General features: G+C 38.6%; 2 protein-coding genes across 2 annotated transcripts; both read left to right on the forward strand.

Moving 5' to 3' along the window:
- Window positions 1-671: 671 nt before the first annotated feature.
- Window positions 672-6,577, forward strand: LOC119890374 (photoreceptor-specific nuclear receptor-like). Its single transcript, XM_038701623.1, has 8 exons — window positions 672-762; window positions 1,428-1,578; window positions 2,077-2,180; window positions 2,390-2,689; window positions 3,315-3,493; window positions 4,163-4,403; window positions 5,360-5,465; window positions 6,052-6,577. The coding sequence occupies exons 1-8, from the start codon at window positions 672-674 to the stop codon at window positions 6,182-6,184; spliced, it is 1,305 nt and encodes a 434-aa protein (XP_038557551.1). The 3' UTR covers window positions 6,185-6,577.
- A 3,169-nt stretch (window positions 6,578-9,746) lies between these two features.
- On the forward strand, window positions 9,747-23,416 carry LOC119890588 (receptor for retinol uptake stra6-like). The gene is made up of 17 exons (XM_038701917.1): window positions 9,747-9,903; window positions 10,366-10,432; window positions 12,679-12,764; window positions 12,844-12,983; window positions 13,708-13,874; window positions 14,930-15,037; window positions 15,676-15,743; window positions 17,302-17,381; window positions 17,676-17,737; window positions 17,839-18,001; window positions 18,112-18,187; window positions 18,655-18,788; window positions 19,436-19,553; window positions 19,635-19,736; window positions 20,902-21,065; window positions 21,291-21,428; window positions 22,086-23,416. Exons 1-17 carry the CDS (start codon window positions 9,803-9,805, stop codon window positions 22,343-22,345), a joined length of 2,034 nt encoding a protein of 677 aa, XP_038557845.1. The 5' UTR covers window positions 9,747-9,802; the 3' UTR covers window positions 22,346-23,416.
- The last annotated feature ends 387 nt before the right edge of the window (window positions 23,417-23,803 follow it).

A 23,803-nucleotide genomic window follows, 5' to 3' on the forward strand; every position in this document is an offset into this window, starting at 1 on the left:
GTGGACAGAGGAGACACGAGGAGACAGAGCTGGATGGGAACTGGTCTAAAGTTACAACTCTTCCACGACAGAGCTGGAGTTTTAGGAGTCGTCGCTGTTGCGGTTTTTCTGTTGTTTTTGTGTGCAGACACGATGAAGATCTGAGTCTGGGCGGCACCAATGTTCTGGCTATGTGACTGATTGATCCAGTAAATGAACAGTAAAGATTAAGAGGATGACAAATAAGCATGCTGCTTACACAGCGCGTGGGGCTAATCCTCCCCCTCCACCCCCTGGGCTCCCTTTTGAGGAGCTGCCACTGAGGAGCACCCACTGACAGTGACAGACCCCGACGGCCAGAGGGAGGACACGCAACCTATTGACGTGCAACAAGTGTGATCTCCAGCTCATGGCAGGACCTCAGCCCATTTGCATCTCCACACCAGAGGCTGCAACACAGTAGAGGCTCTGCAGGGGACTCAACCTACCATCTGCCCACCAGGGTCCACTGGAGGCCTGACAGCTACACATTTCTATCCCTCACAAGAGTTTTCGCGGCAACAAAACCAAAAGGAACTTGAACTTTTGTGTGTGTGGATCCTGGATATTTTATCTTGAACATTTCAAACTCCAGAGAAGAGGACTAATAGTTTGCAACAAAGTTCTTAGAGACATTTTTAATACAAAAAAAGATGGAGGATCACCTGTCGAAGATCCCCATGATGTCGTCCTCTTCCCCCACTGAGTCTTCTGGGAGCGGTGGAACAGACGACAGCAGAGGCGGTAAGAGTTTCACGTGTCCATCGGGAGCAACATGTGCCCCGAAACCTTGAAAGATGGGATGGAAACTTGGCCTGAAGTCATGGGGAGGGGGCGTGATTTTTAAATTATATGTTTCTGTTTGAGATTCTTAGGTTTGATTTCCCAGTTGACAGAAATGCTTTGTGCCTTTTGTCTGTTCAAATATTTAGCTCAAAATGTGTTTCTTTAGCACCACACAAGCATGAAGTAAAACTAAAAGATCATGAATATGCACATAAATCCATTTTTCAAGAGTTGATAGCTCCAAGCACGCATTTCTTTAATATGAACGTAGTTAATATAAGTAGAACAAGGCCAAAATAAATATGTATCATGGAACTGTAAGCAACGCTATCTGAATTTATGTATAATTAATGGGTTTATTTGGATTAATATCAGTATCCCTGCACGGTTTGTGTTAGTTGTTAATCTGCTTCCAGCCATTTATTGTTTTAATTTCATAATCATCCACTGAATGAGATTTTCAGACCTAAATGGCTGTTGCAATATTGACTCGTGTGTTCTGTCAGACTGTTGAGTTACATGCAGACTGAGCTGACTGAGCTGCAGATGGCAGGCACACGTATGAAACAATACCAGACTACATGAATGGAAACCAACCAACCTGTCCTGTGTTTGACTCACAGCCAAGAGTCCAGCCCCAGGCAAAGCTCTGAGCCCAGCTCTGGTCTGCAAAGTGTGCGGAGACACCAGCAGCGGGAAACACTACGGCATCTACGCCTGCAACGGATGCAGCGGCTTCTTCAAACGCAGCGTGAGGAGGAGGCTCATTTACAGGCAAGAGAATGCTGCAGAACAACTGCGTTTCAGCTTTTGAGTTTGTCATGTATTAACTTTAGATATCAAGATTAACAATGCCCCCTTCTCATTAAAACCAGTTTAGTATGTGAGGTGCATTTTGGGAAATGAAGGCCAATTCAAAGTGTTCAGGATTTTATCCCACACGTTCTCACAGCCATTAAATTAAGTTATAGCCAACAAAACTAAGCACATTTTGAATATATTGCACAAGAAATGATGGGCATGTTTTTCCACAGCAATAGTACAAATGTGTGTTTTTGTTAAAACAAAATCGAATGATCGGACACTGCTCAGTTGAGTCCATATAATGCAGATAGTAACAGATGGCTTTTATTTTCATATAAATGTGTATGAATTTCAGATAAATTACACAATGAATTTGTGTTTTTGTGATTATTACATACATACAGTATGTAGTATTTCTGTTAGATTTGAGTGGACTCTCCCTTTAAAGTGTTGGCTTTGGTGTAACAGGTGCCAGGCCGGTACAGGCATGTGTCCAGTGGATAAAGCTCATCGCAACCAGTGCCAGGCGTGTCGGCTGAAGAAGTGCCTGCAGGCAGGCATGAATAAGGACGGTAAGTGTGTGGAAATATTTTTAACATGCAAACATCACGCTAGATCCATTCACTGACACTGTCAAGAGATTCAAATCAAAACTTGTGAGATCATGATTATTTCCTCAAATGACAGTTGGTCTGAACTTGTTTGTTCCCCTCTCTACTCACATCACGTTCTCCTTTTTTTTCTCTTTTCCTTTCCCGTCCTGTCTTTTTCCTCACTGCAGCAGTGCAGAACGAGCGGCAGCCCCGCAGCACAGCTCAGGTCCGTCTGGACTCCATTGACGTGGACCCAGACAAGGAGCACCTGGCCACAACACGAGAGCCCACCTCCTCTTCGTCATCATCGTCTTCCTCCTCTTCCTCTTCCTCTAACGGCTCTGTCATCACGTGGCCCCACATCACCTCCTCTATGTCCATCACCTCCTCTGTCGCCCCCCAGCGCTGCGCCAGTCCCCCAAACAACCACCGCTTCATGGCCAGCCTCATGACGGCCGAGACCTGCGCCAAGCTGGAGCCCGAGGACGGTGAGGAGGATTTGGTATTGTAGAAGCAAGATTGCTGGCTGGAAATTACACTCAGATCAGATTATACAAAAGAGTGGCTTTCATTTTATGATGCAATTTTACCAAGTATCAAACACAACAGTTTTTAAGTCCAAACCTGTGTTGAAGGTTAATAAAAACAGCATTTCGAGAGCATTTTGTCTCCATATATCTGTAAATATTTGTGGTTGAAACTGGATGTACTGGGACAAAGGAAGCAGGAAGGGATCATTCAGAAAAGAGGGAGAGAAAGTTGGTTTTACTTGTATGTAGGCCTTTTGTGTTTTAAAGTGGATTTTATTGTGATTAGTGTATCTGAGAATTCTGATAAATACACTAAAATCTGGTCCAAAACAATCATCATATAATAGATGATGATTGTTACAACAACCAAAATATGAAATGAAGTACTGATTTAGACCTGTGATAACAACATCACATGTATGGAAGCATGATTAGCAAAGTCAGGGATAGACAGAGAGAAATTCCTAACCAGACCAAACTATTCCAAACCAGAACCAGAATCAAGCCTAATGCTGAATACAAAAAAAAACTAAAGTTCATCCTTCCCTGCACCCACAGTTCTGACGTCGTCTCTCTGTTTCAGTTGACGAGAACATCGACGTGACCAGCAACGAGCCGGAGCGAGCATCCTCGGAGTACCACATGGCTCTGTACCCGTCCAGCTCCGAAAATGTATACGAGACCTCGGCGAGGCTGCTCTTCATGTCAGTGAAGTGGGCCAAGAACCTGCCCGTGTTTTCCAACCTGCCCTTCAGAGACCAGGTGAGACTTGACTTCCACATGTAGTCTTATACATTTATATAGTATATATATAAAGTATTTGAATTACTACACTGGTGCTTATGTTACATTTTTACTCTTAGCTTTTATTTTAATTTTGCAAGTAAAAAGCCAGACTTGATACAATGTTCTTCAGAGAACAAAATAGAAAGAAAATACTAGAAACATTAGTGAGGAGTAGTAGCAAGTAGGAAAAGAAAATTTACTGATTTAGTTTTAGTTTTAGCATTTTGACAAAAATCTATGTTGGTTTTATTTAAATTATAGTCATTTCATTTTTGCTAGTTTGAGTTAAAATATTTACAATAGCTCATTTGTCTATTTGTCAATCTTTCACATTATCATTTATTTTTTTATTTATTTGTTCTTGTTTTCAAAGGTTACTTTTAATTTTTCATCGTAGTTTTCATTGATGATATCAACACTGGTTATGAGTAAAATTCAAAAATGATCAAAATATAAACTTGTGATATCTCATAGTTTTGACTTTGTTGATCACACTAAATCATACAATCATATATAAAAGCATATCAACAAGTTTTTTTTTTTGCAGCAATGGTCTTCCATATCACCCTTCCGTAACTACTTTGGCTAATCAGTGAAGCCAAAAACAAATCATGCATTTCACGACTCTTGTTCGTGTCCCACCAGGTGATCCTGCTGGAGGAGGCGTGGAGCGAACTCTTCCTGCTCTGTGCCATCCAGTGGTCTCTGCCACTGGAGAGCTGCCCGCTGCTCTCTCTGCCAGACCTCTGCCCCGGCATGCAGGGTAAAACCAGTTACACCAGCCTGGACCTGCGCCTCCTGCAGGAGGTCTTCAGCCGCTTCAAGGCCCTCGCGGTTGACCCCACTGAGTTCGCCTGTCTCAAGGCCATCGTGCTTTTCAAGCCAGGTGAGGCCAACAGGATAATAAAACAAATAAAATAAAACAAATCAACAAGTTGTTTTGACTTCTGTTCAGTGTTACCCTGCACTAATAAGATTGTAAGGGCCTAAAGGAGTCTTTCAGTTTTCATCAATAAATCTAAACTTTGGTTCCCAGATGGTGATTCCCTTTGCTCCACTGTTAATCAGGACTGTTTATCAATTTTCACTTGTACACAAGAAATACGAAAAACTAAGCACATTCATTCTCCTCAGAAGAGGAACCTGTTACCGTTTGGACTCTCCATAAGCTTTCCTCTTGCGCCACCCTGAGCTGATACCCAAAATGTCAGCTTTGCACAAATATTTTAATATTTTATTATCTTTTTGACATTGAGCTTTAACTTTGTTATCCAAAAAAAGGAAATTTGTCTTGCAGCCAGGAGAAGGAAGAAGTACTTGAACCTTGAACATACCGCATAAAATCAATTTAAATAAATAAAGCATAACCTTAAACCCACCACATATTCAGGTTGTCATGCTATTTGCTGAGGACACTATTGACTTGAAACTGATCATGGTCTTTTCTTTACAAATTTACAAATTATTTTTAATCCAATTTATACTTCTGAATGCAGAGCATAATCAATATTTCACCCCGTAATGGCTGCAAAAAAGTACCAAATTCTTAGAATCAGACAAAATTTAAATTTGTATTGGAGAATTGAAGCAGGCTCATTTGAATAACATATGTGGCTTTTCTCACACCTCTGGCAGATATTTATATGTTGGAAAATGAGATATGAGACATCCAATTTTGTTAAACATGGAGATAAGATTTCATAGATTTAACATAATGGCTAGTGACATTTCTTAAACTAACCCTTTAGATATAAATTATTCAGCTGTCAGTATGAATGAGTGTAATTATGTGTATTTGTCTAACTTTGTGTGACTCACATTTGTGTTTCCTCTTCTCCACAGAGACTCGTGGTTTGAAAGATCCAGAACAGGTGGAGAACCTGCAGGATCAATCTCAAGTGATGCTGGGACAACACATCCGCTCACACTACCCCAGTCAACCAGCCAGGTAACACCCTGTTTTAAAAAATCATCACCTCAGTGCTACATGAATACTTAATTAATATGAATTCCCCTTTTAAATACTTTTACACTGTTAAATCTCATTAACTTACTGAAACTTGGGGGCCCTGTTTCAGATCACCTAAACTTTTGTAGCTTCTGGGAGTGATTTGACTCAATATTATGTTTTTACTTGGCCAGTTATTTAGATTAATAAAAATGCGCCATCTATCCAAAAAATAGGCTCAGACAGCCGAGCTGTAGACTCGAGACTCACAAAAACGAGGATTTGACTGTGCTAACTTTGACTTGACCTGTTCAAATCGAAACAATAATAAAACAACAACATAGTGATAGGCAAGCCTCGCATAGCCTGAATAAATATTTATCAGGCCTGTCCACTGAAACATATTTGTCCCAGCTATATTTAGCTATAACAGTTATTAACACAGTTTTAATATTAATATTTAACAATGTTCAAATGTAGTGTCATTTTAATGGTCAGCATGAAGACCTGAAATAATGCAATACTATATTCTGTTGCATGCTGAAGTTTATTTATGGATTTTTGTTGTTTTTGTGTGTTTTTTAAGGTTTGGAAAGCTGCTTCTTCTTCTTCCCTCTCTGCGTTTTGTGAATTCGGAGCGGATAGAGCTGCTGTTCTTCCACAGGACCATCGGAAACACTCCCATGGAGAAACTGTTGTGTGACATGTTCAAAAACTAAGACCATCACCCAGAAACCCATGCAGTCATCCATAAACTCCAAGGTTCAGAGGGACGATGTTTGGCAGATATTTGCTTTGTATTTCTGTATACATATCAGAGATTCTGCGTGCTGTTATTTTTTTTTAAAGGCCACTTTATTATTTGTTTGTTTCCACGTTGAAAATACAATTCAGTTCTTACCATCATGCTTGTTGTCTATTTGTATCATATTTAGACTTGATTTGTGTCTTAAGTGACTCACCATCACATTTCATCCTCTAGTATTTCCTTATTTGTGTGTTTTTGCAGATGTTTATTTGTTTGGTGATAGATGGACTGTATATTCCTGCTGTAATTAACTGTTATATTCATGTTGTCATGCCTTGATGAAGTAAAAATTGCTTAAAAATGGGTTTTGATTTTTTTTCTCATAAGTGTGTCACACTTTACAAGAGATGATGTAGCCTTCAGACTTTCATTGATAAAGGTAAATAGTTGAGCATGATTTTAAGGATACAAATATGTAAAGAAAGGGGAAACATCGGCTATATTGTGTGTGAGCTACAACATGTAGATTACAGAGCTCTGGACCCTGTGTAACACAGGGAATCAATCAAACAGCGCCCTCTGTCTGCTTTAACACACAAACCCTCAACAAACACACACTCCATGAACATAATCTCAAAACAAAGTCTTAAAACATAAAATGCAGATAGGTCTCGAGTCCCCTCAATGTGAGTTACTGTTTTTCTCAGTTGTTCAGACGCACCGTCAGAAACAATCTGCCCAGTTTGGAGAAGGCCAATTTCTTCTGCTCAAATATTCCAATTACTGTATGGGACAGACATGATTTAAGGGCCTTTTAAGGGCTTTTTCTGGCTACAAGAAAAACAGGAATCCTCTCTCTGGGTAATAAACCTGCGCTGGAGAGACTCTGTGGTCATCTTGTAAAGAGATGTTTGGATACAGTGACAGATGAGGGCTGAAATTAGAAACTGTACGGATGCTGTTGTTCTTTGTTAAAGGAGATGCACTGTCATTTTAAAATACATTAATAAGTATATAATATAATTAAAATTGATAGTTATTGGTCTGAAAATGTGAAAACAAGTGCCAGGCAGAAAACCGTCGCTGAATTTAACCAAGCATGTGTAGAAAGACAATGTGGAGACTTGTTTAGTTTGGATAACTTTTGATGTGATTTAATATAACTGGTTTGTAGAACAGAGCTCAAAATTCCTCCAAACTAAACGTAATAAAGTTTTATAACTAGGTTTTGGAACAAAGACCATGCCTTGAACACATCCAATTTCTGCACAAAAGTATTTAAACACAGCTCATTTTTTCTTTTGCTCTCTGACTGAGTTTTTTAAAGCAAAACCCCTTTTCTTTTTTCTCCTTATTTTTCAGGAACCAAATGTTGGCCGAGACGGTTCCCCCACTCAAATTCTTCCCTGCCACGTGCTTCCACAGTTATATATATATGGTGCATAGAGAAAAAGTCAGGGGGATTAACACACTCATCAGGATTTATCCTCAGGAAAACCATGAATAAAAATTCATAACAATCCATCCAACAGTTTTAAGTTTGGACTAAAGACATAGAGCCAAATGGAAAATGAAAAGTGACAGTATTACAGTTTTATCAATATAAAGTGTTCTCCACTTTGAAATGAGATGTGAAAGCAAACGGTAGAAGCATTTACTGGTGTACCATAACCAAATGTCAGTTTGATAAGAGACGTCACTCAGTATTACTTTACCTCCTGATTCAAACACATGAAAAACATCAGAGGAGCAGAACTGGAGGCAGGTGGACACATAAAACGCTTCTTTTGGTTTCATAAGCCAACACAGCAAGTGAAATAGTAACAGATGACTCTGGGCATGAAAAGGAAATCCACAGCTTTGCTTTCAGTGCAGTCATTTATGAAGCTGAGCTTTAATTCAAGAGTTGGCATAAAGTACATTCGCTTTTACATCACTGGTGGCCTTTTTTGCTGAAATAGCAGCAGTTGAGCATTGTGGGTCCCTTTGCGACATCCACACGGTCAGAAAATCCTGGGATCAGATCAAATGGCCCTCTGCAGCCTCTGTCATATGAGTGAGCTCACAGATCCAGATTAAGAAACTTTGAACTCTTAAAGGAGATTCTCCCGATATCTAAAAAAAAAACGTGTCCAATGGCTGAAAATGTACCTTTAAAAATTTTTAATATATTTTTTTGATGCACAAACTGATTTAACTGGAACACTTTGCCCATCTTTATGCTTCTGCTTGATAAAGTTAAAGGTCTGTGATCTGTCTTTGTCCACTGTCAGTAAATCTGCTGCAGCACTGGACGATCTTATTATACTTCCTTTCTTTCTTCTTTTTTTCTCATAAAAATAAAACACAAGTTTGGGCTGATCCTAAACTGAGGCCTTACCTCACGTGTCAAATGATCAACATTCTCATTTTGGCCTTTCATAAGCTCTTTTCACACAATGCTTGCCCCTGTTTAAATGAGAGATTTTCCTCTTATTATAAGATTAGTCTCTTAAGTAACGGGCAGAGGGAGGCAAACAGGTTAACGCCACATTGCAGCGCAAAACTGACATTACCTAATCGCAACGAGAAATCACACAGTGCTTTTATTGCAACATGAATACACCAAACACAATGCATTAAAAAGGAACAGACATCATAATTGTAATTACATGAAGATACTATATATTGTATATATTACTTTGGATTGGACAAATTTTGGTTGAAGCAGTATTTATGATATTAAAGTGCATACAGAAATTTCTTTGGTGGGTCCTGACCTGCAGGATGAAACTATTTTACATAAGCTTGCAACTAATCTGCTGATTATTTTCTCAATTAATTGATTGTTTGGTTTGTAGAAATAGTGAGAAATGGTGTCACAATTACCCAGAGCAACAAATTTACAGTGTGTCACAACTAAAACAAATACAGAAATAAATAAAAATAACTAAAATAATTACAAGAATAAACTTCAACTTTGACAAGCTGATGTTTCTGTGTGAAAAAAACAACTTAAACAATTATCAAAACTCTTGCCAACTAATTTTCTGTCAATCAGCTAATCAAGTAACCATCTCAGTTCTATAACAAAGCACCACATTTTATTAGCTCTTCATATGTTTTGTATGTAAAAATCTTAATTTGTAAAGTTACTCAAGCTGTCAGATGAATGCAGTAAAAAGTACAATATCTCCCCCTGAGCTGCAGTGGAAGACAAGTATAAAGTGGCTTGAAAAGTAAAGTACAAGTACCTCAATACAGAACTTGAGTAACTGTAAAACCTAATCAATTAGTTAGGTTTAGAAGGTCACTTCACGTCGGTTTCTTCCTCCACTTCTTCTCTTATTAATTGTAATATTGAACCCTTCTGTCTCTCTCTCTCTCTCTCTCTCTCTCTCTCTCTCTCTCTCTCTCTCTCTCTCCCCCCTCCATGCCGTTGTTAATCTGCTGTGTTTGAGGTCTTGGTTGGACTGGAATGTGTCTGAGTGTTTGGGCCAAACTGTTCCAACACAATACAGCACCAGCAGATCACTGAGCGAGGTTACCTGCAGTCCTCGGGATCTTTAATCATCCCGCTGCACCCGTTTGACTCGACTGAACAGCTGCAATGAATCACAGCAAGGTCGAATTTGAACCTTTTGAATATTCCTACTATGACTATTCAGACTGGTACTCGAACAACGCAGAGCCAACCACACCACCCAAAGAGTAAGTACAAGCCCCCTGAAAGTAATTTCATATATAAGTTTGAGTTTAAAGGTGTCACTGTGATGTCCATACCTGATTTTATTATTGCTATTACAGCACAGTTTTGATTTTATGTACGAGTGCAGTACTCAGTAAGTTGATTGTTGGTGACTTCATTTGTGATTGTGCTTAATTTGAACAAGCAACACTGGTTCCTGGCAAATAGGTGTACATTTTACTCAAGCATCCAGAAAACCACGATTAAAACAAAAAAGACCAAATCAACTCACATGGATCATGTAATGGCATCAATCATTGATCAATCGCACAAATCATAAAATTGTGAGGAAATGTTTTCTTCTGAAACAGGGACATTTCAACAGTTTTAGCTACATTTCAATGTCTATTGTTCCACAGATATTTAAAGTTTGTTTGTTCTAATTGTGGTTAAAGCATTTCATTGTGGTTGCCTTTTTGTCACAGAGTTATTTTGCCATGTGACCCCACAGTGGATGACAAGATCTTCCACATATGCATGCTGTTGATATCTGTAAGTATCCTCAAGTTAAAAAAACGTTACTGCACATCTGAAAAGTAAAAGCACATTTTGTTGAGTGTTGATAAATAATAATGTTGGTTCTCAACCTTTCTGTCCTGTGACCCTTTATAGTCAAGTCATGTCTAGTTGTTTTATTGGATAAATGGATATGAAAAACAAATTGTACATTACACAATTTTGCATCCGTGGTGCGGTACTTATACCAAGAATTCAACTTAGTATGTTTTTCAGTAAGTCAAAGTCAGAAGTTCAAAGTAATATTTCTAAATTGGGTTGTTTATAAAGAGAGTTGGAAAAGAAGAAGCAGTGGGACGATCTGTATAAAAGTTAAATAAATATTCTGTTTTAGAAGTAGCCCAGGTAAGCAGCCAAGTCGGGCCAAATGTGTCTGAATGTTTGAACACTTGTCTGTGTTGTGGCATCAACAATGAAAGATAGCGCAGGTCCTAATTTGGCTGCCAGGTTTGGGCTGATTTGGGCAGAAAATCAGTTTCTGTTAGCAGAACTCTGGGCAGTGTCAAGTACGTTGTCCAATTGTGGCCCGAGTCAAGCAAGACAACATAAAGCTGCTAAAACTAATGAACATCTGCTGACACCCAGCTGCAATATTGGGAGGTAATTATAATCATAAACAAACAAACAAACAAACAAACAAACCCCTAAAACAAACAAATAACCAAACCCAAACCCCACAATTCTTCTGCCTTCACTTTGCATGTAGCTGCGTGTAGCAATACAGTGAGCTAAACACACTTCCAGTAATGGTTGATGACAGTTGGCCTTTGAAGTAGATACCATAATATCAAGGGCCATGGCAAATAAAGGGGAGAGACTCCAACAATTCACTCAAATTAACTGATTTATTTACAACAACAACAAAAAAACACAAATTAAATTGCAAAAGAGAAGAGATGTGACTGACAGTAATGTCAGTGCTGTAAGTGAGTGACAATAACAAAGGAATCACACAAAGCACACAGAGAGAGTCTTACCACAAGGTCTAAGATGGCAGCATTTATAATAGCTGGGAGCATTGGGCCCTGGTGCTCCCAGTCAGCCCAAGTGGACGGCCCTGCCTACCAATTACATGAACCATGGCAGAACCAAACAGGCCAGAGGGCCGTCAGTATAAGCAGGACCTAGACAAAGGGTATTGTAAAAATAGATTGTCCCTCGTGCCAGCAAGCATGAGGGACAATCTAAAGAATAAGTCCATCTATAGACAATTTAGAGACACCAATTAACCTAGGCTGTATGTCTTTGGACGGTGGGAAGAAGCCGGAGCACCTGGAGAGAACATGCAAACTCCACACAGAAAGGCCGGGGCAACCGGGGTTTGAACTCACAACCTTCTTGCTGTGAGATGACAGTGCTAACCACTGTAACACCATGCCGCCCCAGAGTGTAAACAGCATATGTAATTGCAAAACAAAGGTGCAAACAAGATCTACACTACATTGTCCTCCTCGGTAAAGCAGGAGTGGCATAAAGTGAATTTATAGTTTGTTCTGAAGTTTTTGCATCTTGCTCAAAAAAAAAAAAAAAAATTCAATCTAATGATGTTTGTCGTCATTCTATCCAAACCCAATTACAAGTGAAAGCAAATATATATAAGTAGACCTCAGTCAGAAAACTCCTCTTACTGTACGAAGAATGCACACAGACCTATTTCCCTATACAGCAGATGATGTGTAATAAGCATAGACTGTATGGTAATAAGCTGTGACAGCCAGCTGATCAGAAATAACAAGATGTTGTAGTCTAAAGGAAGTTCTATGCAAAATCAGATTCTTTATACAAGGTGCTCATAACTGAAAAGTCGCTCCATCCAGACGTCTATCTACAAAGCTGCTTTGCTTTGTCATTTCATGGAGTTGAGTAGTTTTAATGAGATACTGTAGCCGGCAAACACTCTGAAACAAAGCAAAGTCGACTGTAAAAGTTCACATTTTTGTGCCAAAAGGAGGTACAGTACAGTACTACAAGTTGTGTAGCAAATATTGTCCAGTCAGCAGTTAGCAGGAGCAAAAAAAATAAAAAATTTTTTATTTGTATGAAACTAATGGGATGAAACCTGTCCTGCTTTATAAGCAAATGTCTGAGTGAAGATTTTCAGGCAGCAGCTGAAAATTACAATGGTTTCAGTTGAAGTTCTAATACATACTGTTATATATGTGGAAGTTCTGTACGGTCTGAAGCGTAACAATAGTCCTGATGAATTTCATCTTTCACTGTAGCTGGTGATCATGTTAATCCTGGCAGCTCTCACCAGGAAAAACAAAATCTGCCAAGGATTTGCAAGAGGATCATCCAGTATCTTCAGGTGAATTTTGTGAAGTCTAGAGATAAACTGGAATTTACACGGTCTCATATTATCCTAATGTTCATGTATGATCTCACAGTCCAGTCAACTTCCTGGACCAGACTCAGAAAAAAGACCTGGTCATGGCTGTTTTTGGACTAGTGTTCAGCAAGCTGTCAATGCTGGTGATCGCCCCGGAGCCTCTGCCTTTCTCCAAAGACACCCCGGCAGACATTAAAGGTGGATGTCTGTATGTTTAATTTGTCCTCTGTGTAATGAAGAATGGAGCTGCGGACATATTCACTCAAACATTTGACGTTTTAAATCATAATTAAACATTGAAATGTTAAATATCTATTTAAAATTAAGGAAACACATTTTCTTTTCTACACGCCATAAAACATTTTTTAACTTTTGGTATTAACATTCAGTTCAATTTTATTTATAAGAACCAATTCATAACAACATAAGTTTATCTCATTGCACTTTTCACATAGAGCAGGTCTAGACAATACTCTTTGTAATATTATTTACAAAGAATTCCTGTCATGAGCAAGCACTTGGCCACAGTGGCAAGGAAGCAGAATCTAGACTCAGGGCGGCCATCTGCCTCGACAAGTTGGGTTAACACAGATGTTTATTAAAATACATAAGTAGTGACTGGTAGGTTGTGAAACAACTGAATTAGTATTAGTGCTGTTATACACTAACAATATTGATTAGGGGATAACACTTTACTTAACTTGTCCCCAGTGATAACGTAGAAAAAGACACTGTAACAATGCTATGATAGGGATATTTAAGTGAATTAATCTCCATGCTTGTAAACTAAAAGAGGCATGATGATTTCAGGGAACCTGTATAAATGTAAAGAAGCAACAGAAGTGTTTTGCTTTAATCAATACTGAGTATGAAAGGTCACACATCACAGAATGAGACCATTCTTTTATCTCTTGTTTTTCAGAGTACATGAAGATAATTGCCATCTTCTACTATCCTGTCCTTTATTATCCTGTGTTGGTCTGTGGCACTCTGCAGCACAAAGCAAGTTATGCGTTCGGGACGCTCCTCTCCTTCACTCACTTCGGGGTCCTGGTGTGGCAGAAGTTCGACTGTCCTCAGACTCCAGAGGTGAGACACCAACAACATTGTCTCACAGTTTATATCGTCATATTGCCCACCCCTGTTCCACATTAAATTTCAACACATTAAATAATCTATGAGCAGGATTTGAAAATGTTTTAAAACATTATGCTGGTGGTGGTTGTTTTTTTTTTAAATTTAAAGCAGCATTTATTGATTTTTTGGTCACTTGGGGGCAGCAGAGCAAGATTTAAACACAACACGGACACAGTATCACCTAATAAAGTTGTTGTGGTGAATGTGTTAGCAAACAGAATTCACACATCCAGCAGACACAGAGTAATGCTGCGTTCCATTTACCTCAGAAGTGGGACGTCAGAGCTGGGAATGACGTCCAGTTAAAAGTCGGAAAACCTCACACGGCCAGCCATTGTTTATAACTAGCCAGGTTAGCCATGGAAACCAACGCTGGTTGATAAAAAACGCATTTCGCTGTATTTACGCATACTGTATACAGTGGCAATAGGTCCACAGACAGCAGTTGGACAATGCTTTGTGTACAAAAATTACCTGTGACACAAATACACGGAAGTGCTAATAAGCAGTATAAACTACAGCTTTCACTAACTGTTGATACATGGAGCAGCCATCTTGGATCACAAAGTTAGGGGTACTGAGGTTCTCCTGACTTCTCAGTACACCTGGGACGCACTATTACATACTTGGAACGTTGTTTCTTTCCTCTTGGTCAATATTCACTTTCTTTTTAGCCCTGTTTTGGTCTCTAGCAACTCCCGAGAAAGATACCTGGCTCTGCTGTGGCTGGCAATGAGATCTTGAACCAAAACAGTAAAGCTGTGGGCAGTAAAACCAAAACCAAGAGCTGAAAGTCGCTAAAACACTCGAGCTACGAGCAACCACTTTCTGATTACCCATATTAATTTAATCTGCTGTTGATATAAAGATATTGATTACTGAAGCTTTAATCTTTGATATAAGAGAAAGAAAAACTCCAGACTAGCTGGGGCATTCATTACCCAGACTTGATTTATGATTTTAGGTGAACTGATCATTTCCATTTTCCTCCATATTCCTCCTCACAGATCTATAAGTACTACGCTCTGCTTGCAAGTCTACCGCAGTTGGCATGCCTTGCATATCTCTGTGTCCAGTTTCCTTTGCTGTTTGTCAAAGAACCAAAGACTGACGAGGTGAGAAAAGTCAGAATGCAGACATCAACATTCAGCCAATACAAAAGTACCATCGTTTTCTGCCTCATGACACATGTGTATAAATAACAACATGTAAACTAATCTCAGGCTGTCGCTGGTGCAACTGCAGAAAGACACGTGAATTTCAACTATGTACAACATAACCATGATTACTGTAAGCAGCTTGTGCAGAGTATAGTGGGTTTAACTCAGCGTCTTTGAGCAGATTATGACGATGGAGGTGATATTTTTTTCCTGTCAAGCAACAGAGTTTTTGTTTTAACAGCAGGCTGAATCTGTCTACAGTTTTCACTAATTATTCAGAAGAGAAATCTCTGCCATGAGATCAAATAAAAAACCAGCACTTCGGTCACTCATGAGGGTTTTCTTTTCATGTTATGTTTTCAACCAAGCATTGATGGAAGTTCAAAGTGTTAATTACAGACAGGAACCCAAAAGTACACAGAATATCACCTTGAAACGATGCTAAATCTTACTAAGAGTCTCTTTAGTAAAGTTCTTCACTGAAAATTATTAAGGAATTTAAACCCATGTCCTTATAGTAATAACATCCTTTCTCATATGGTTACTCATCATAACTGATAACATGATGTAAAGTCTGAATGTTTTGCTTACAGGACCTTGACAGCAGCTACTACACCAACTATGTGAAGTCACTTCTCAAGAAAAAGTCTTCAGCTGCCAGGTGAATGGAGATAAGGCAACAATTTTATGTTTTTCCCCTCTAAACTTTATTTAAAACATGTCACACAGAACATGGATAACATCCATTACATTCTTCGTATAGTATGAAAATAAGTAATTTAATGTCACTTGTTAAATTAAGACATGAAGTGTCAATAAAGACAACGTAGGAAAGCAGATAAATGTATGCATGTATAAATAAATACATACATATGGAAACATGAATTTATAAAATTAAAGGTGCACAAGACATCAGTTATGTTCACACATTTTACTAGTTTTAACAGCATGTAACTTCCAAATTCAGTAATAAATAATTCAATATTTGGGAGACATTTAGAAAACTTGGACTTATGGATATGGAATTTACCCAATGAAATTAGCAAGATAACAGTCAGCTACAACATGTTATGACCTGGCTCAAAAGGCCACAACAAAAGGGAGACACACCATGATAAAAGTTTAACAAAATATGTTTATTTAAACCAAAATTAACCAAATTAAGAAGTATTTCAAACTAACATTAAAGTATGTAGTCTGTGGTTTCAGTAGTGTCTGTGCAGGATGATGGTTGCATGGGTGTGTGTGTGAAGGTGTTGTAGCAGGCAAATAAGAATAAATACCACAACGCAACAGTCGAACCAACGGAAAACCAAACTAAATGGAAAACCAGGGAGCCGGCCGCAGGGAGGTCTGACCTGTTCTTGACAGCAGCTATCTTGGTTGAATGAGAAAACAGTCCCAAATACTCTACAGGGCAATTAGCCCAGGTGCCCAGAGGAACTGCAATCAGCTCCTCCTCCTCCTCCTCCTCCTCCGAGAGAGAGAGAGAGAGAGAGAGAGAGAGAGACCACACTCACTCATGACCCCACAGGGCGTCACACACAATATAAGATAATATTATTGGTGTGGCGTTAGGGGTAGCGATGGAACAGAGGACAAGCCACATGCCTTTGATGCGAGAGACCCAGGTGTTCAATTCCCACTGTGACACATCCACCAATGTGTCCCTGAGCAAGACACTTAATCCCTAGTTGCTCCAGATGAGTGTGACCTCTGACATATTTATCAATTGTACATTGGTTTGCATAAAAGCGTCTGCTAAATGTAATTTCTCACTTCATTTGTTTCATGAACAAAATATCCAGTTTTCTCCAGAATGCTGCTGAATGAAAAAGTATAGTATAGTTAGTATAGCACAAGACTGATATGATGGATGTCATGATATATTTAATTGAATCAACAAAACCAGCAATGAACCTGCCGCATCAACACTGTTTGTTTTAATTTGTAGGTTTTAAATAACATTTTAAAAGCTTTTACACAAAAACAAAACTGAAAAAATAAACCACTGAATTTTTAGAGTTTATCCTGTACTCCTGCTCATGTTACTTGGAAACAGTCAGATTAAAATGATGACATGTAGACACTGGGCATGACCTGCAAGGGCAGATTTAAGGAATCAAATGTTATTCATTGTCATATGTAAATTTAAGGAAGAACATTCATACTGGATGATTGTAACATTAATTGTCTGTGTTCTTACATATGCATTGTAGCTCTTTATCTACAGACAAACCAACACTGGCAGAGAGAATATTCGAGGTGCTTAAGAGTTATATTTATAAACCAGAAAAGGGTGAGTGCGTGATTTTTTATTTTCTTTCATGACCATGTTCTGACAGCAGTCATTTTGTATTTATTTAACACGCATTGGCTTATCTATGTTATAACTGGAAGTGAAGTGGTCTGAAACAAGAGGTGAGGAACTGAACAAACACTGAATGAATAAATGGAGATCATGAAGACATAAATTAAGAATCATGATGGGATGTGTCAATCTAAACATTTAGTCATGCAGTATAATGGTAAATCCTAAATGGCTGAAATAAGGTCAGCTGTGCTAGAAGTGATGACTTATTTTGTCTTTCAGTGTTTTGTTTTCCACTAAAGTTGGCTGTATCAACATTTGTTGCCTTTGTGGCGATATATCATGTAAGTCTTCCACTGTCATGACCTTTGACCTCTTAAATCAGACTAAATGTACTGCTGTTTGCCTTTGTGGTGCTGAACCACATTATGTTTTCACCTTTCAGGTGGCGTTGTTGTTAGTCGTCCTGGTGGTCCCTAATCTCCATATTGTTCGTGCTGGTATTGATGAAAACATCGCCTTCCTGTTAATGGGATTTGGGATAATCTTGTCAGACGACAGAATGGAGGTCGTCAGAATTGTGACCTTCTATACTTGGTTGCTGGAAGGTGTGTGGGGCTAATTTCTTTGGCTTTTAACAAAATCTGGGAGTCATGTTTTTTTTTATCATTAATAAATAAGTGAGTAATTTAGTTTTTGTTTTCCACCATGTTGTTAGTGTGCTACCTCTGTGCAATGACCCTTTCTTGTGTGGTCAGTCTCATCATGCTCATGAGGTCCATGATACTTCACAGGTAAGTGCAGTAACGCCACTTAGAGAGGAGTCATTGCTTACCACAGAATCTTTTCTTAAAGCAGAATCCTTTGGCCACTTGGTGAAAGTGTAACAAGCTGTAAATGCACTATTATCACGTTTTTATATACAGTCTATGATTATCACCTTATTAAGTGGAGACCTTATTAATGTGGTGAACATGTAAGCCAACAGTTGTTTAGTCATCCTGTAGACACAGAACAACATTACCATTCATTTAGAGTCATGTCTCTGGCTACCTGACTGTCCATATCCACTCTCCTATTAGCTCTAGTTTGGTCTCCACCAACTGTTGAAAAATATATCTGCCACATAATTTTAAGCTCTGTGACTGGATGTTCCACCATGCAATCAGTTTTTGTCGGCACAGTGTCTCCTGGTTTGTACTGATGATTCAACCAAAAGTTTCATGTCTATCCAAGTGCCACTGGTTTTAATTTGTTTCAGGTCAAACCTGAAAGGACTGTACAAAGGAGACATTTACAGCATTTATAAAAGCCAGAATACCATCCGTCCATCTAAACCTGGTATTGTCTGTTGGATGGGCTTGATAGGATACCAGGCTGCGATCGTCTGCATTGGTAAAGCTCAAATACGCAACAAAATCCTCAGTGACTTTAACCATATTTTAGGCAAATGCTGGTAATATTCTATATTTTTAATTTTTGTCAACAAATCTCAAAAAAAGACATACACCGACAATTAATTAATCCTACTATCTAGTGTTGTTAGAAGGATCAATCAAAAGGATACTGCATGTAGACAAAATGTTAAAGCTTATTGTAGAGCTCCATTGTTGTCCAAACATTATTAAAAACACTTCAGTGAGTCACACTGTTGCACCAAATAATCACTGGAGTACCAAATATGGATTAATCCGCAGCCGAATATAGTCCCCGACAAATGCACTTTTATTGAACGAGTTCAATAAATCATCTTTTTAAAAATGAAACAATATATTTGTGATCAGTTTTTAAAATGTACATCTTTGGGAATAAATGGACCTGAATGCAAAAGACGGGGATGACAAGTTGGGAAGTATGTAGACACACACGTTGGTGCTTTCATAGGTTTTGTTGACAAAAGCAAAAATATAGACTAATGCTAGGCTTATCCTTTAATTGAAGTCCAATGTCACATCAAAAAGAAGTTTTTAATCAACTGCAAAGAATGATTTAAAGATAAGTTATGTGTTCATTAATGGCCTGTTTCTGTGTTCTCTTGGCAGGAATGGTTATTCAGACTGTTGTGTTTTTCATCTGCTTCTTGTTCCTGGTGTTTTTGATCATTATCCCTATTTTTTACGGCCGTAATGTCATCGTCTTCGAAATAGCTGGAAAAGCATGGTGAGTCAGAAACCATTCATGTAGCTCTTTTTCATTTTGTCATCATTGAGTTTTTCCTTATCCAGCTATGTGGTGTCTCAGGCCGGTCTGGGTCACAATGCTGCTGGTTACAGCGCTTCAACACGTGACAGCTAAGTTTGCTTTCATCAAAAAGGAATCTGGTACAAGAGACTTGAACAACAGGTATGTGAAGCCTTTTCTAACCCATATGTTGGAATTTAATTTCACTAAATTAGTATACACAGTGTGTTGTTTAGGTAATTGATGATTAGTGGAAGAATCCCTTATAATTTTGTTTTTTGGTTGCTGATTAAAATAAGATTAAATTCTCAAAAAATGTTGAGCTGTTTTTACTTATGTTACAGATATTTAATTTTTAATGAAGTAAATGATTCATGTGTTTTAAAAAGGTACAATGTGCTGTGTGTATCAAAAGTCTCTCCAACTCTGCTGCTTCAATTACTGCTTCATCCTCAGTGCTGTTATTATAATAATTGCTTTGTTAATTATGGGTGTTGACAGGCCTCTAGCTACATTTAAGGTCCTCTGTATCCTCTGTACCTTTGCCCAGGAATTTGGGGGACCTGATGGTCCCCAGTAGGCCAACAAATAAAGGTCCCCAGTAGGCCAACAAATAAATGCATAAATAAATAAACAAATATTATTTTCTTTCTGGCAGTTTGGATAAAGATTTTAGACCTTCCTGCTGGGTAATAAAATGTACAGAATTTATAATTCATAGTATTGCAGTTCCATAAAGTTGGGGAACTCACAAGAAAAAAAAAGAAGAAAAAGAATAGTAACTATTGAATCCACAAGGGGCCCTGCGATGGATTGGCGACATGTCCAGGGTGTACCCTGTCTTTCGCCCAATGTCAGCTGGGATTGGTTCCAGCCCTCCGCGACCCTGTACGCAGGATAAGCGGTTGATGATGGATGGATGGAAGGGTTGAGATGGCCTGACTTTTAATACAAGCTCCAAAAACATTTCCCATAACGCAACTCAAAATCTTCTTTTATTAGACCCTCCATCCGGTCAATTTTCGAAACTCAACAACCTTAGTTTCAAAGCATTTAATCAGTTAAAAATGTAAAGTCTCTAAACTCATCAGGGGTCATTCTGTCAAACATGACAAACCTCTTCCAGAGTCATAAAGGACATTTTACAATGTCTTGTCACAGGTTGAGTAGTACTTGTACCATATCCAGTAAACTGATCTTCATGTGTACTATCAATAATGTAAAATCCTGGCTATGGCCCCCGGTGTGGCCCTGTAAGGGTCAGAGCCATCTATGTGCTAAGACAGCCACTTCAGTTTTTTCTGAAACATGTTATGGTGATTTCCAGAGAGAGTCTGTTCCTTCTGACATACCTGCTGTTCCTGATCAACACTGTGGTGGGACTGATAGTCGCAATATGGAGAATGGTGATAACAGCTTTGTACAACATCATCCATCTTGGTCGCATTGACATCAGCCTGCTGCACCGCACCGCAGAGTCCTACGACCCAGGTATGATTTCAGTTTTTGGGATCCTATAACATTGTGGAAAAACTATATCAAGCTATGAGCACACACACAATACTTGTTAGTAGTGTAATTTAATAGTATATATAATATGTAATAGTTTTGGTCAGGTGATTTGTTTGTTAAATGTGTAGGCAGAGAATAAAGATATTTTTGGCCATGGTCTCAGTCTCACTTTAGTTATGCTCTGTGACCTTTAACCCCATCCAGCCTTCCGATACTACACCCACTCCCTGAAGGTAGAGGTCAGCCAGTCACACCCGGTGATGAAGGCCTTCTGTGGGCTGCTGCTGGACATGATGATCGAGAGTGGCAGTGCTGGACAGAAAATAAGAGACGCAGAGGAAGGTAGAGACCCTAAACCACACACACACACACACACACACACAATACATATTCTCACATACATGCAGCCAATCTTTACGTCTGACCTGTGCTTCAAAGATTTCATTTAAAATGTATAGACATCTAGACATCTATAGCCGCGCTCATTACACTCTAGAAAAAAAAGTAGTTTAATGGATAAAACCTTCAGACACAGCAATGCTCAGATCTTAAACACCACCAGAGTAACATTTTGACCTGATAATGGCACCAGATAAAAAGTCAAGGGAACCACAGAAGTTCACATATTATCTGTACAAAATCTCATGGCAATCCATGAAACAGTGGTCGAGACATTTCTCTCTGAAACACAAATGTGCACCAAATTTTGTCATAATAAATATCGAAATCTTTCAATGAAGTGGATAAGATACAAACCTTTGGCTTTAATATTAGCATGGTAGCATGGTATGTTCTATCCTATCCAGTTGTGTAATGAATTGTTGGACATGTAATCATTTTGACCTGTTTAATTGATCATCTAGGTATGAAAAATATCTAAATAAAATGTATTGTTTCTCCAAAATGTTTATACTTATGACATACTGATATTCATGGTGCCTCAGCCCCTCAGTTTGGTGTTTCATTCTGCCTTGACAGCCTGCTCCTCCATGCTTTCAGGGATTCGGGAGAATCGGCCGAACAAGGCGACCAGCAGTCGGAGGATTCGCACTCGCTGGCAGCTGCTGTACACGCTGGTCAACAACCCGTCCCTGCTGGGCTCCAGGAAGCACTTCCAGACACGGCGGACTTCAAAGAGCACCCTGAATGGGACCCCCAACCACAGCGCCAAGAAAGGCAGCAAGAGGGAGGCCAGCATGACTGCTGCAGAGCCAGTCCAATCCACTGCCGCCCCAACAAACCAAGATAAAACTGATTGAGATCCCTAATCTTTAAAGTGTAGTTGACACTATATTTTGTACTTTTGTGGTTGCAATCCAGTCATTTTGTTTATGTGTGTAAACACGTCCAATGTGATCTTGTTTGGAGTATACTCACATGGCTCACTCACTGACATGTCGCTAAATTTTTACACTCAAGTTTTTAATGTAGGTCAGATCAGGTACACAGTGGCAAATATAAAGCGTTAGTTGTTGCTATAGTACAATGCTTAAGCTTGAAATGTGCTTTCCCGGAAACAAATCAATAAAGCAGAAAGATCTCTATCTGCTGCAAATTGGTGCTAGCTTTAGATTTTGTCTCTAGCTGACACATATTTGTTACTGATGTGCCGGCAAGAAAGGTGGGCCTGAACCTTCTGGGCCAAAACAATGGTTTCACATGTAAATAAAAGCTAACAGGGACACAAATTCTAAAAACAAACATTGCCAATTAACCAAATCCCTGAGGTTGTGATAATAATATGAATGACAATACAGGTTTCATCTATAGCACCTTCCAGCTCACTTTCTGAAAAGTAAATTTGCACTGTGTTCTGCCTCTGCAGTTCTGTTGAGGCCTTTTAGTTATTTACTGACTGACACAATGTACAGTGCCAGTGCTGATCAATGGCAACATCAGAACCAGGGTAGGAAGTCAATAGAAGGCCATAGTCCATTATGGCCTCGGGTAACGCAGTTATGTTGACACATGCTGTGCACTCAATTCACGTAATTGTTTTCTGGGTCAGTCCAGTGGTGTTCAAGGGAGTTTGTAAGATCATGGAGGCTAGAAATGTATCAACCAACACAGAACTAAGCAGTTTATCATTTAAAGTTAAAACACGTAGAACTAGAGTCACAAGAATGTCACACTCCATTGTAAACATTTGGTTTATATCTGCTTCTATTATCTGCTTAATGGTTTTGTGCACAACTGTTTCTACTTTCATTTCTGTTATGTAATTATTATGGGATGAATCATACGATGAGATATTTAGGATAATCACCCTGCATATTTTCACAGCTGAAGAAAATTGAGTTCAAATACGAGGTGCAGCTTTGCAGTTAAATTTGTGATGTTATTTATATCAATTTTAAAATTATAACAAAATAAAACATATGAATACATCAAAATGTATTGCTCTATTATTGAAAAAATGGTCATACTAATTTACATTTACTAGTTAATAGTTTAATTTGTATTAATGTCTCTTTACTAATTGTAAATTTAATTGCTTTATATTTGACTTATTGATTTAATTTTCATTAATTTTATTATCCAATCCGATAATAAAATTATCAATTGATCCACTTGTAAGGCTTTTTTGGTCCTCCATATATTTGCAGTTATTCTGTAATGGACATTTCTTCAATGTCAGTGTCGTATGACAGCATTTTTTTAACATCTTATATATATGAAAATATTTCTTAACAAATGAATTGCTGAAGGGTAATGTG

This window comes from Micropterus salmoides, unplaced genomic scaffold (assembly GCF_014851395.1).
Source record: "Micropterus salmoides isolate LMB-PRFRI ecotype aquatic unplaced genomic scaffold, ASM1485139v1 Ms_hic_scaffold_6, whole genome shotgun sequence".
In the NCBI taxonomy this organism is placed as follows: domain Eukaryota; kingdom Metazoa; phylum Chordata; class Actinopteri; order Centrarchiformes; family Centrarchidae; genus Micropterus; species Micropterus salmoides.

What these genes read in the sequence shown, in the direction of transcription:
- LOC119890374 (XM_038701623.1), top strand. Translation starts at nt 672, where the DNA reads ATGGAGGATCACCTGTCGAAGATCCCCATGATGTCGTCCTCTTCCCCC. An exon ending in ACCTGCCCTTCAGAGACCAG is followed by an intron (nt 3,494 to 4,162) that starts GTGAGACTTGAC and finishes GTGTCCCACCAG; the next exon opens with GTGATCCTGCTGGAGGAGGC. An exon ending in CATCGTGCTTTTCAAGCCAG is followed by an intron (nt 4,404 to 5,359) that starts GTGAGGCCAACA and finishes TCTTCTCCACAG; the next exon opens with AGACTCGTGGTTTGAAAGAT.
- LOC119890588 (XM_038701917.1), top strand. Translation starts at nt 9,803, where the DNA reads ATGAATCACAGCAAGGTCGAATTTGAACCTTTTGAATATTCCTACTAT. An exon ending in CCAACCACACCACCCAAAGA is followed by an intron (nt 9,904 to 10,365) that starts GTAAGTACAAGC and finishes TTTTTGTCACAG; the next exon opens with AGTTATTTTGCCATGTGACC. An exon ending in CGCAGAGTCCTACGACCCAG is followed by an intron (nt 21,066 to 21,290) that starts GTATGATTTCAG and finishes AACCCCATCCAG; the next exon opens with CCTTCCGATACTACACCCAC.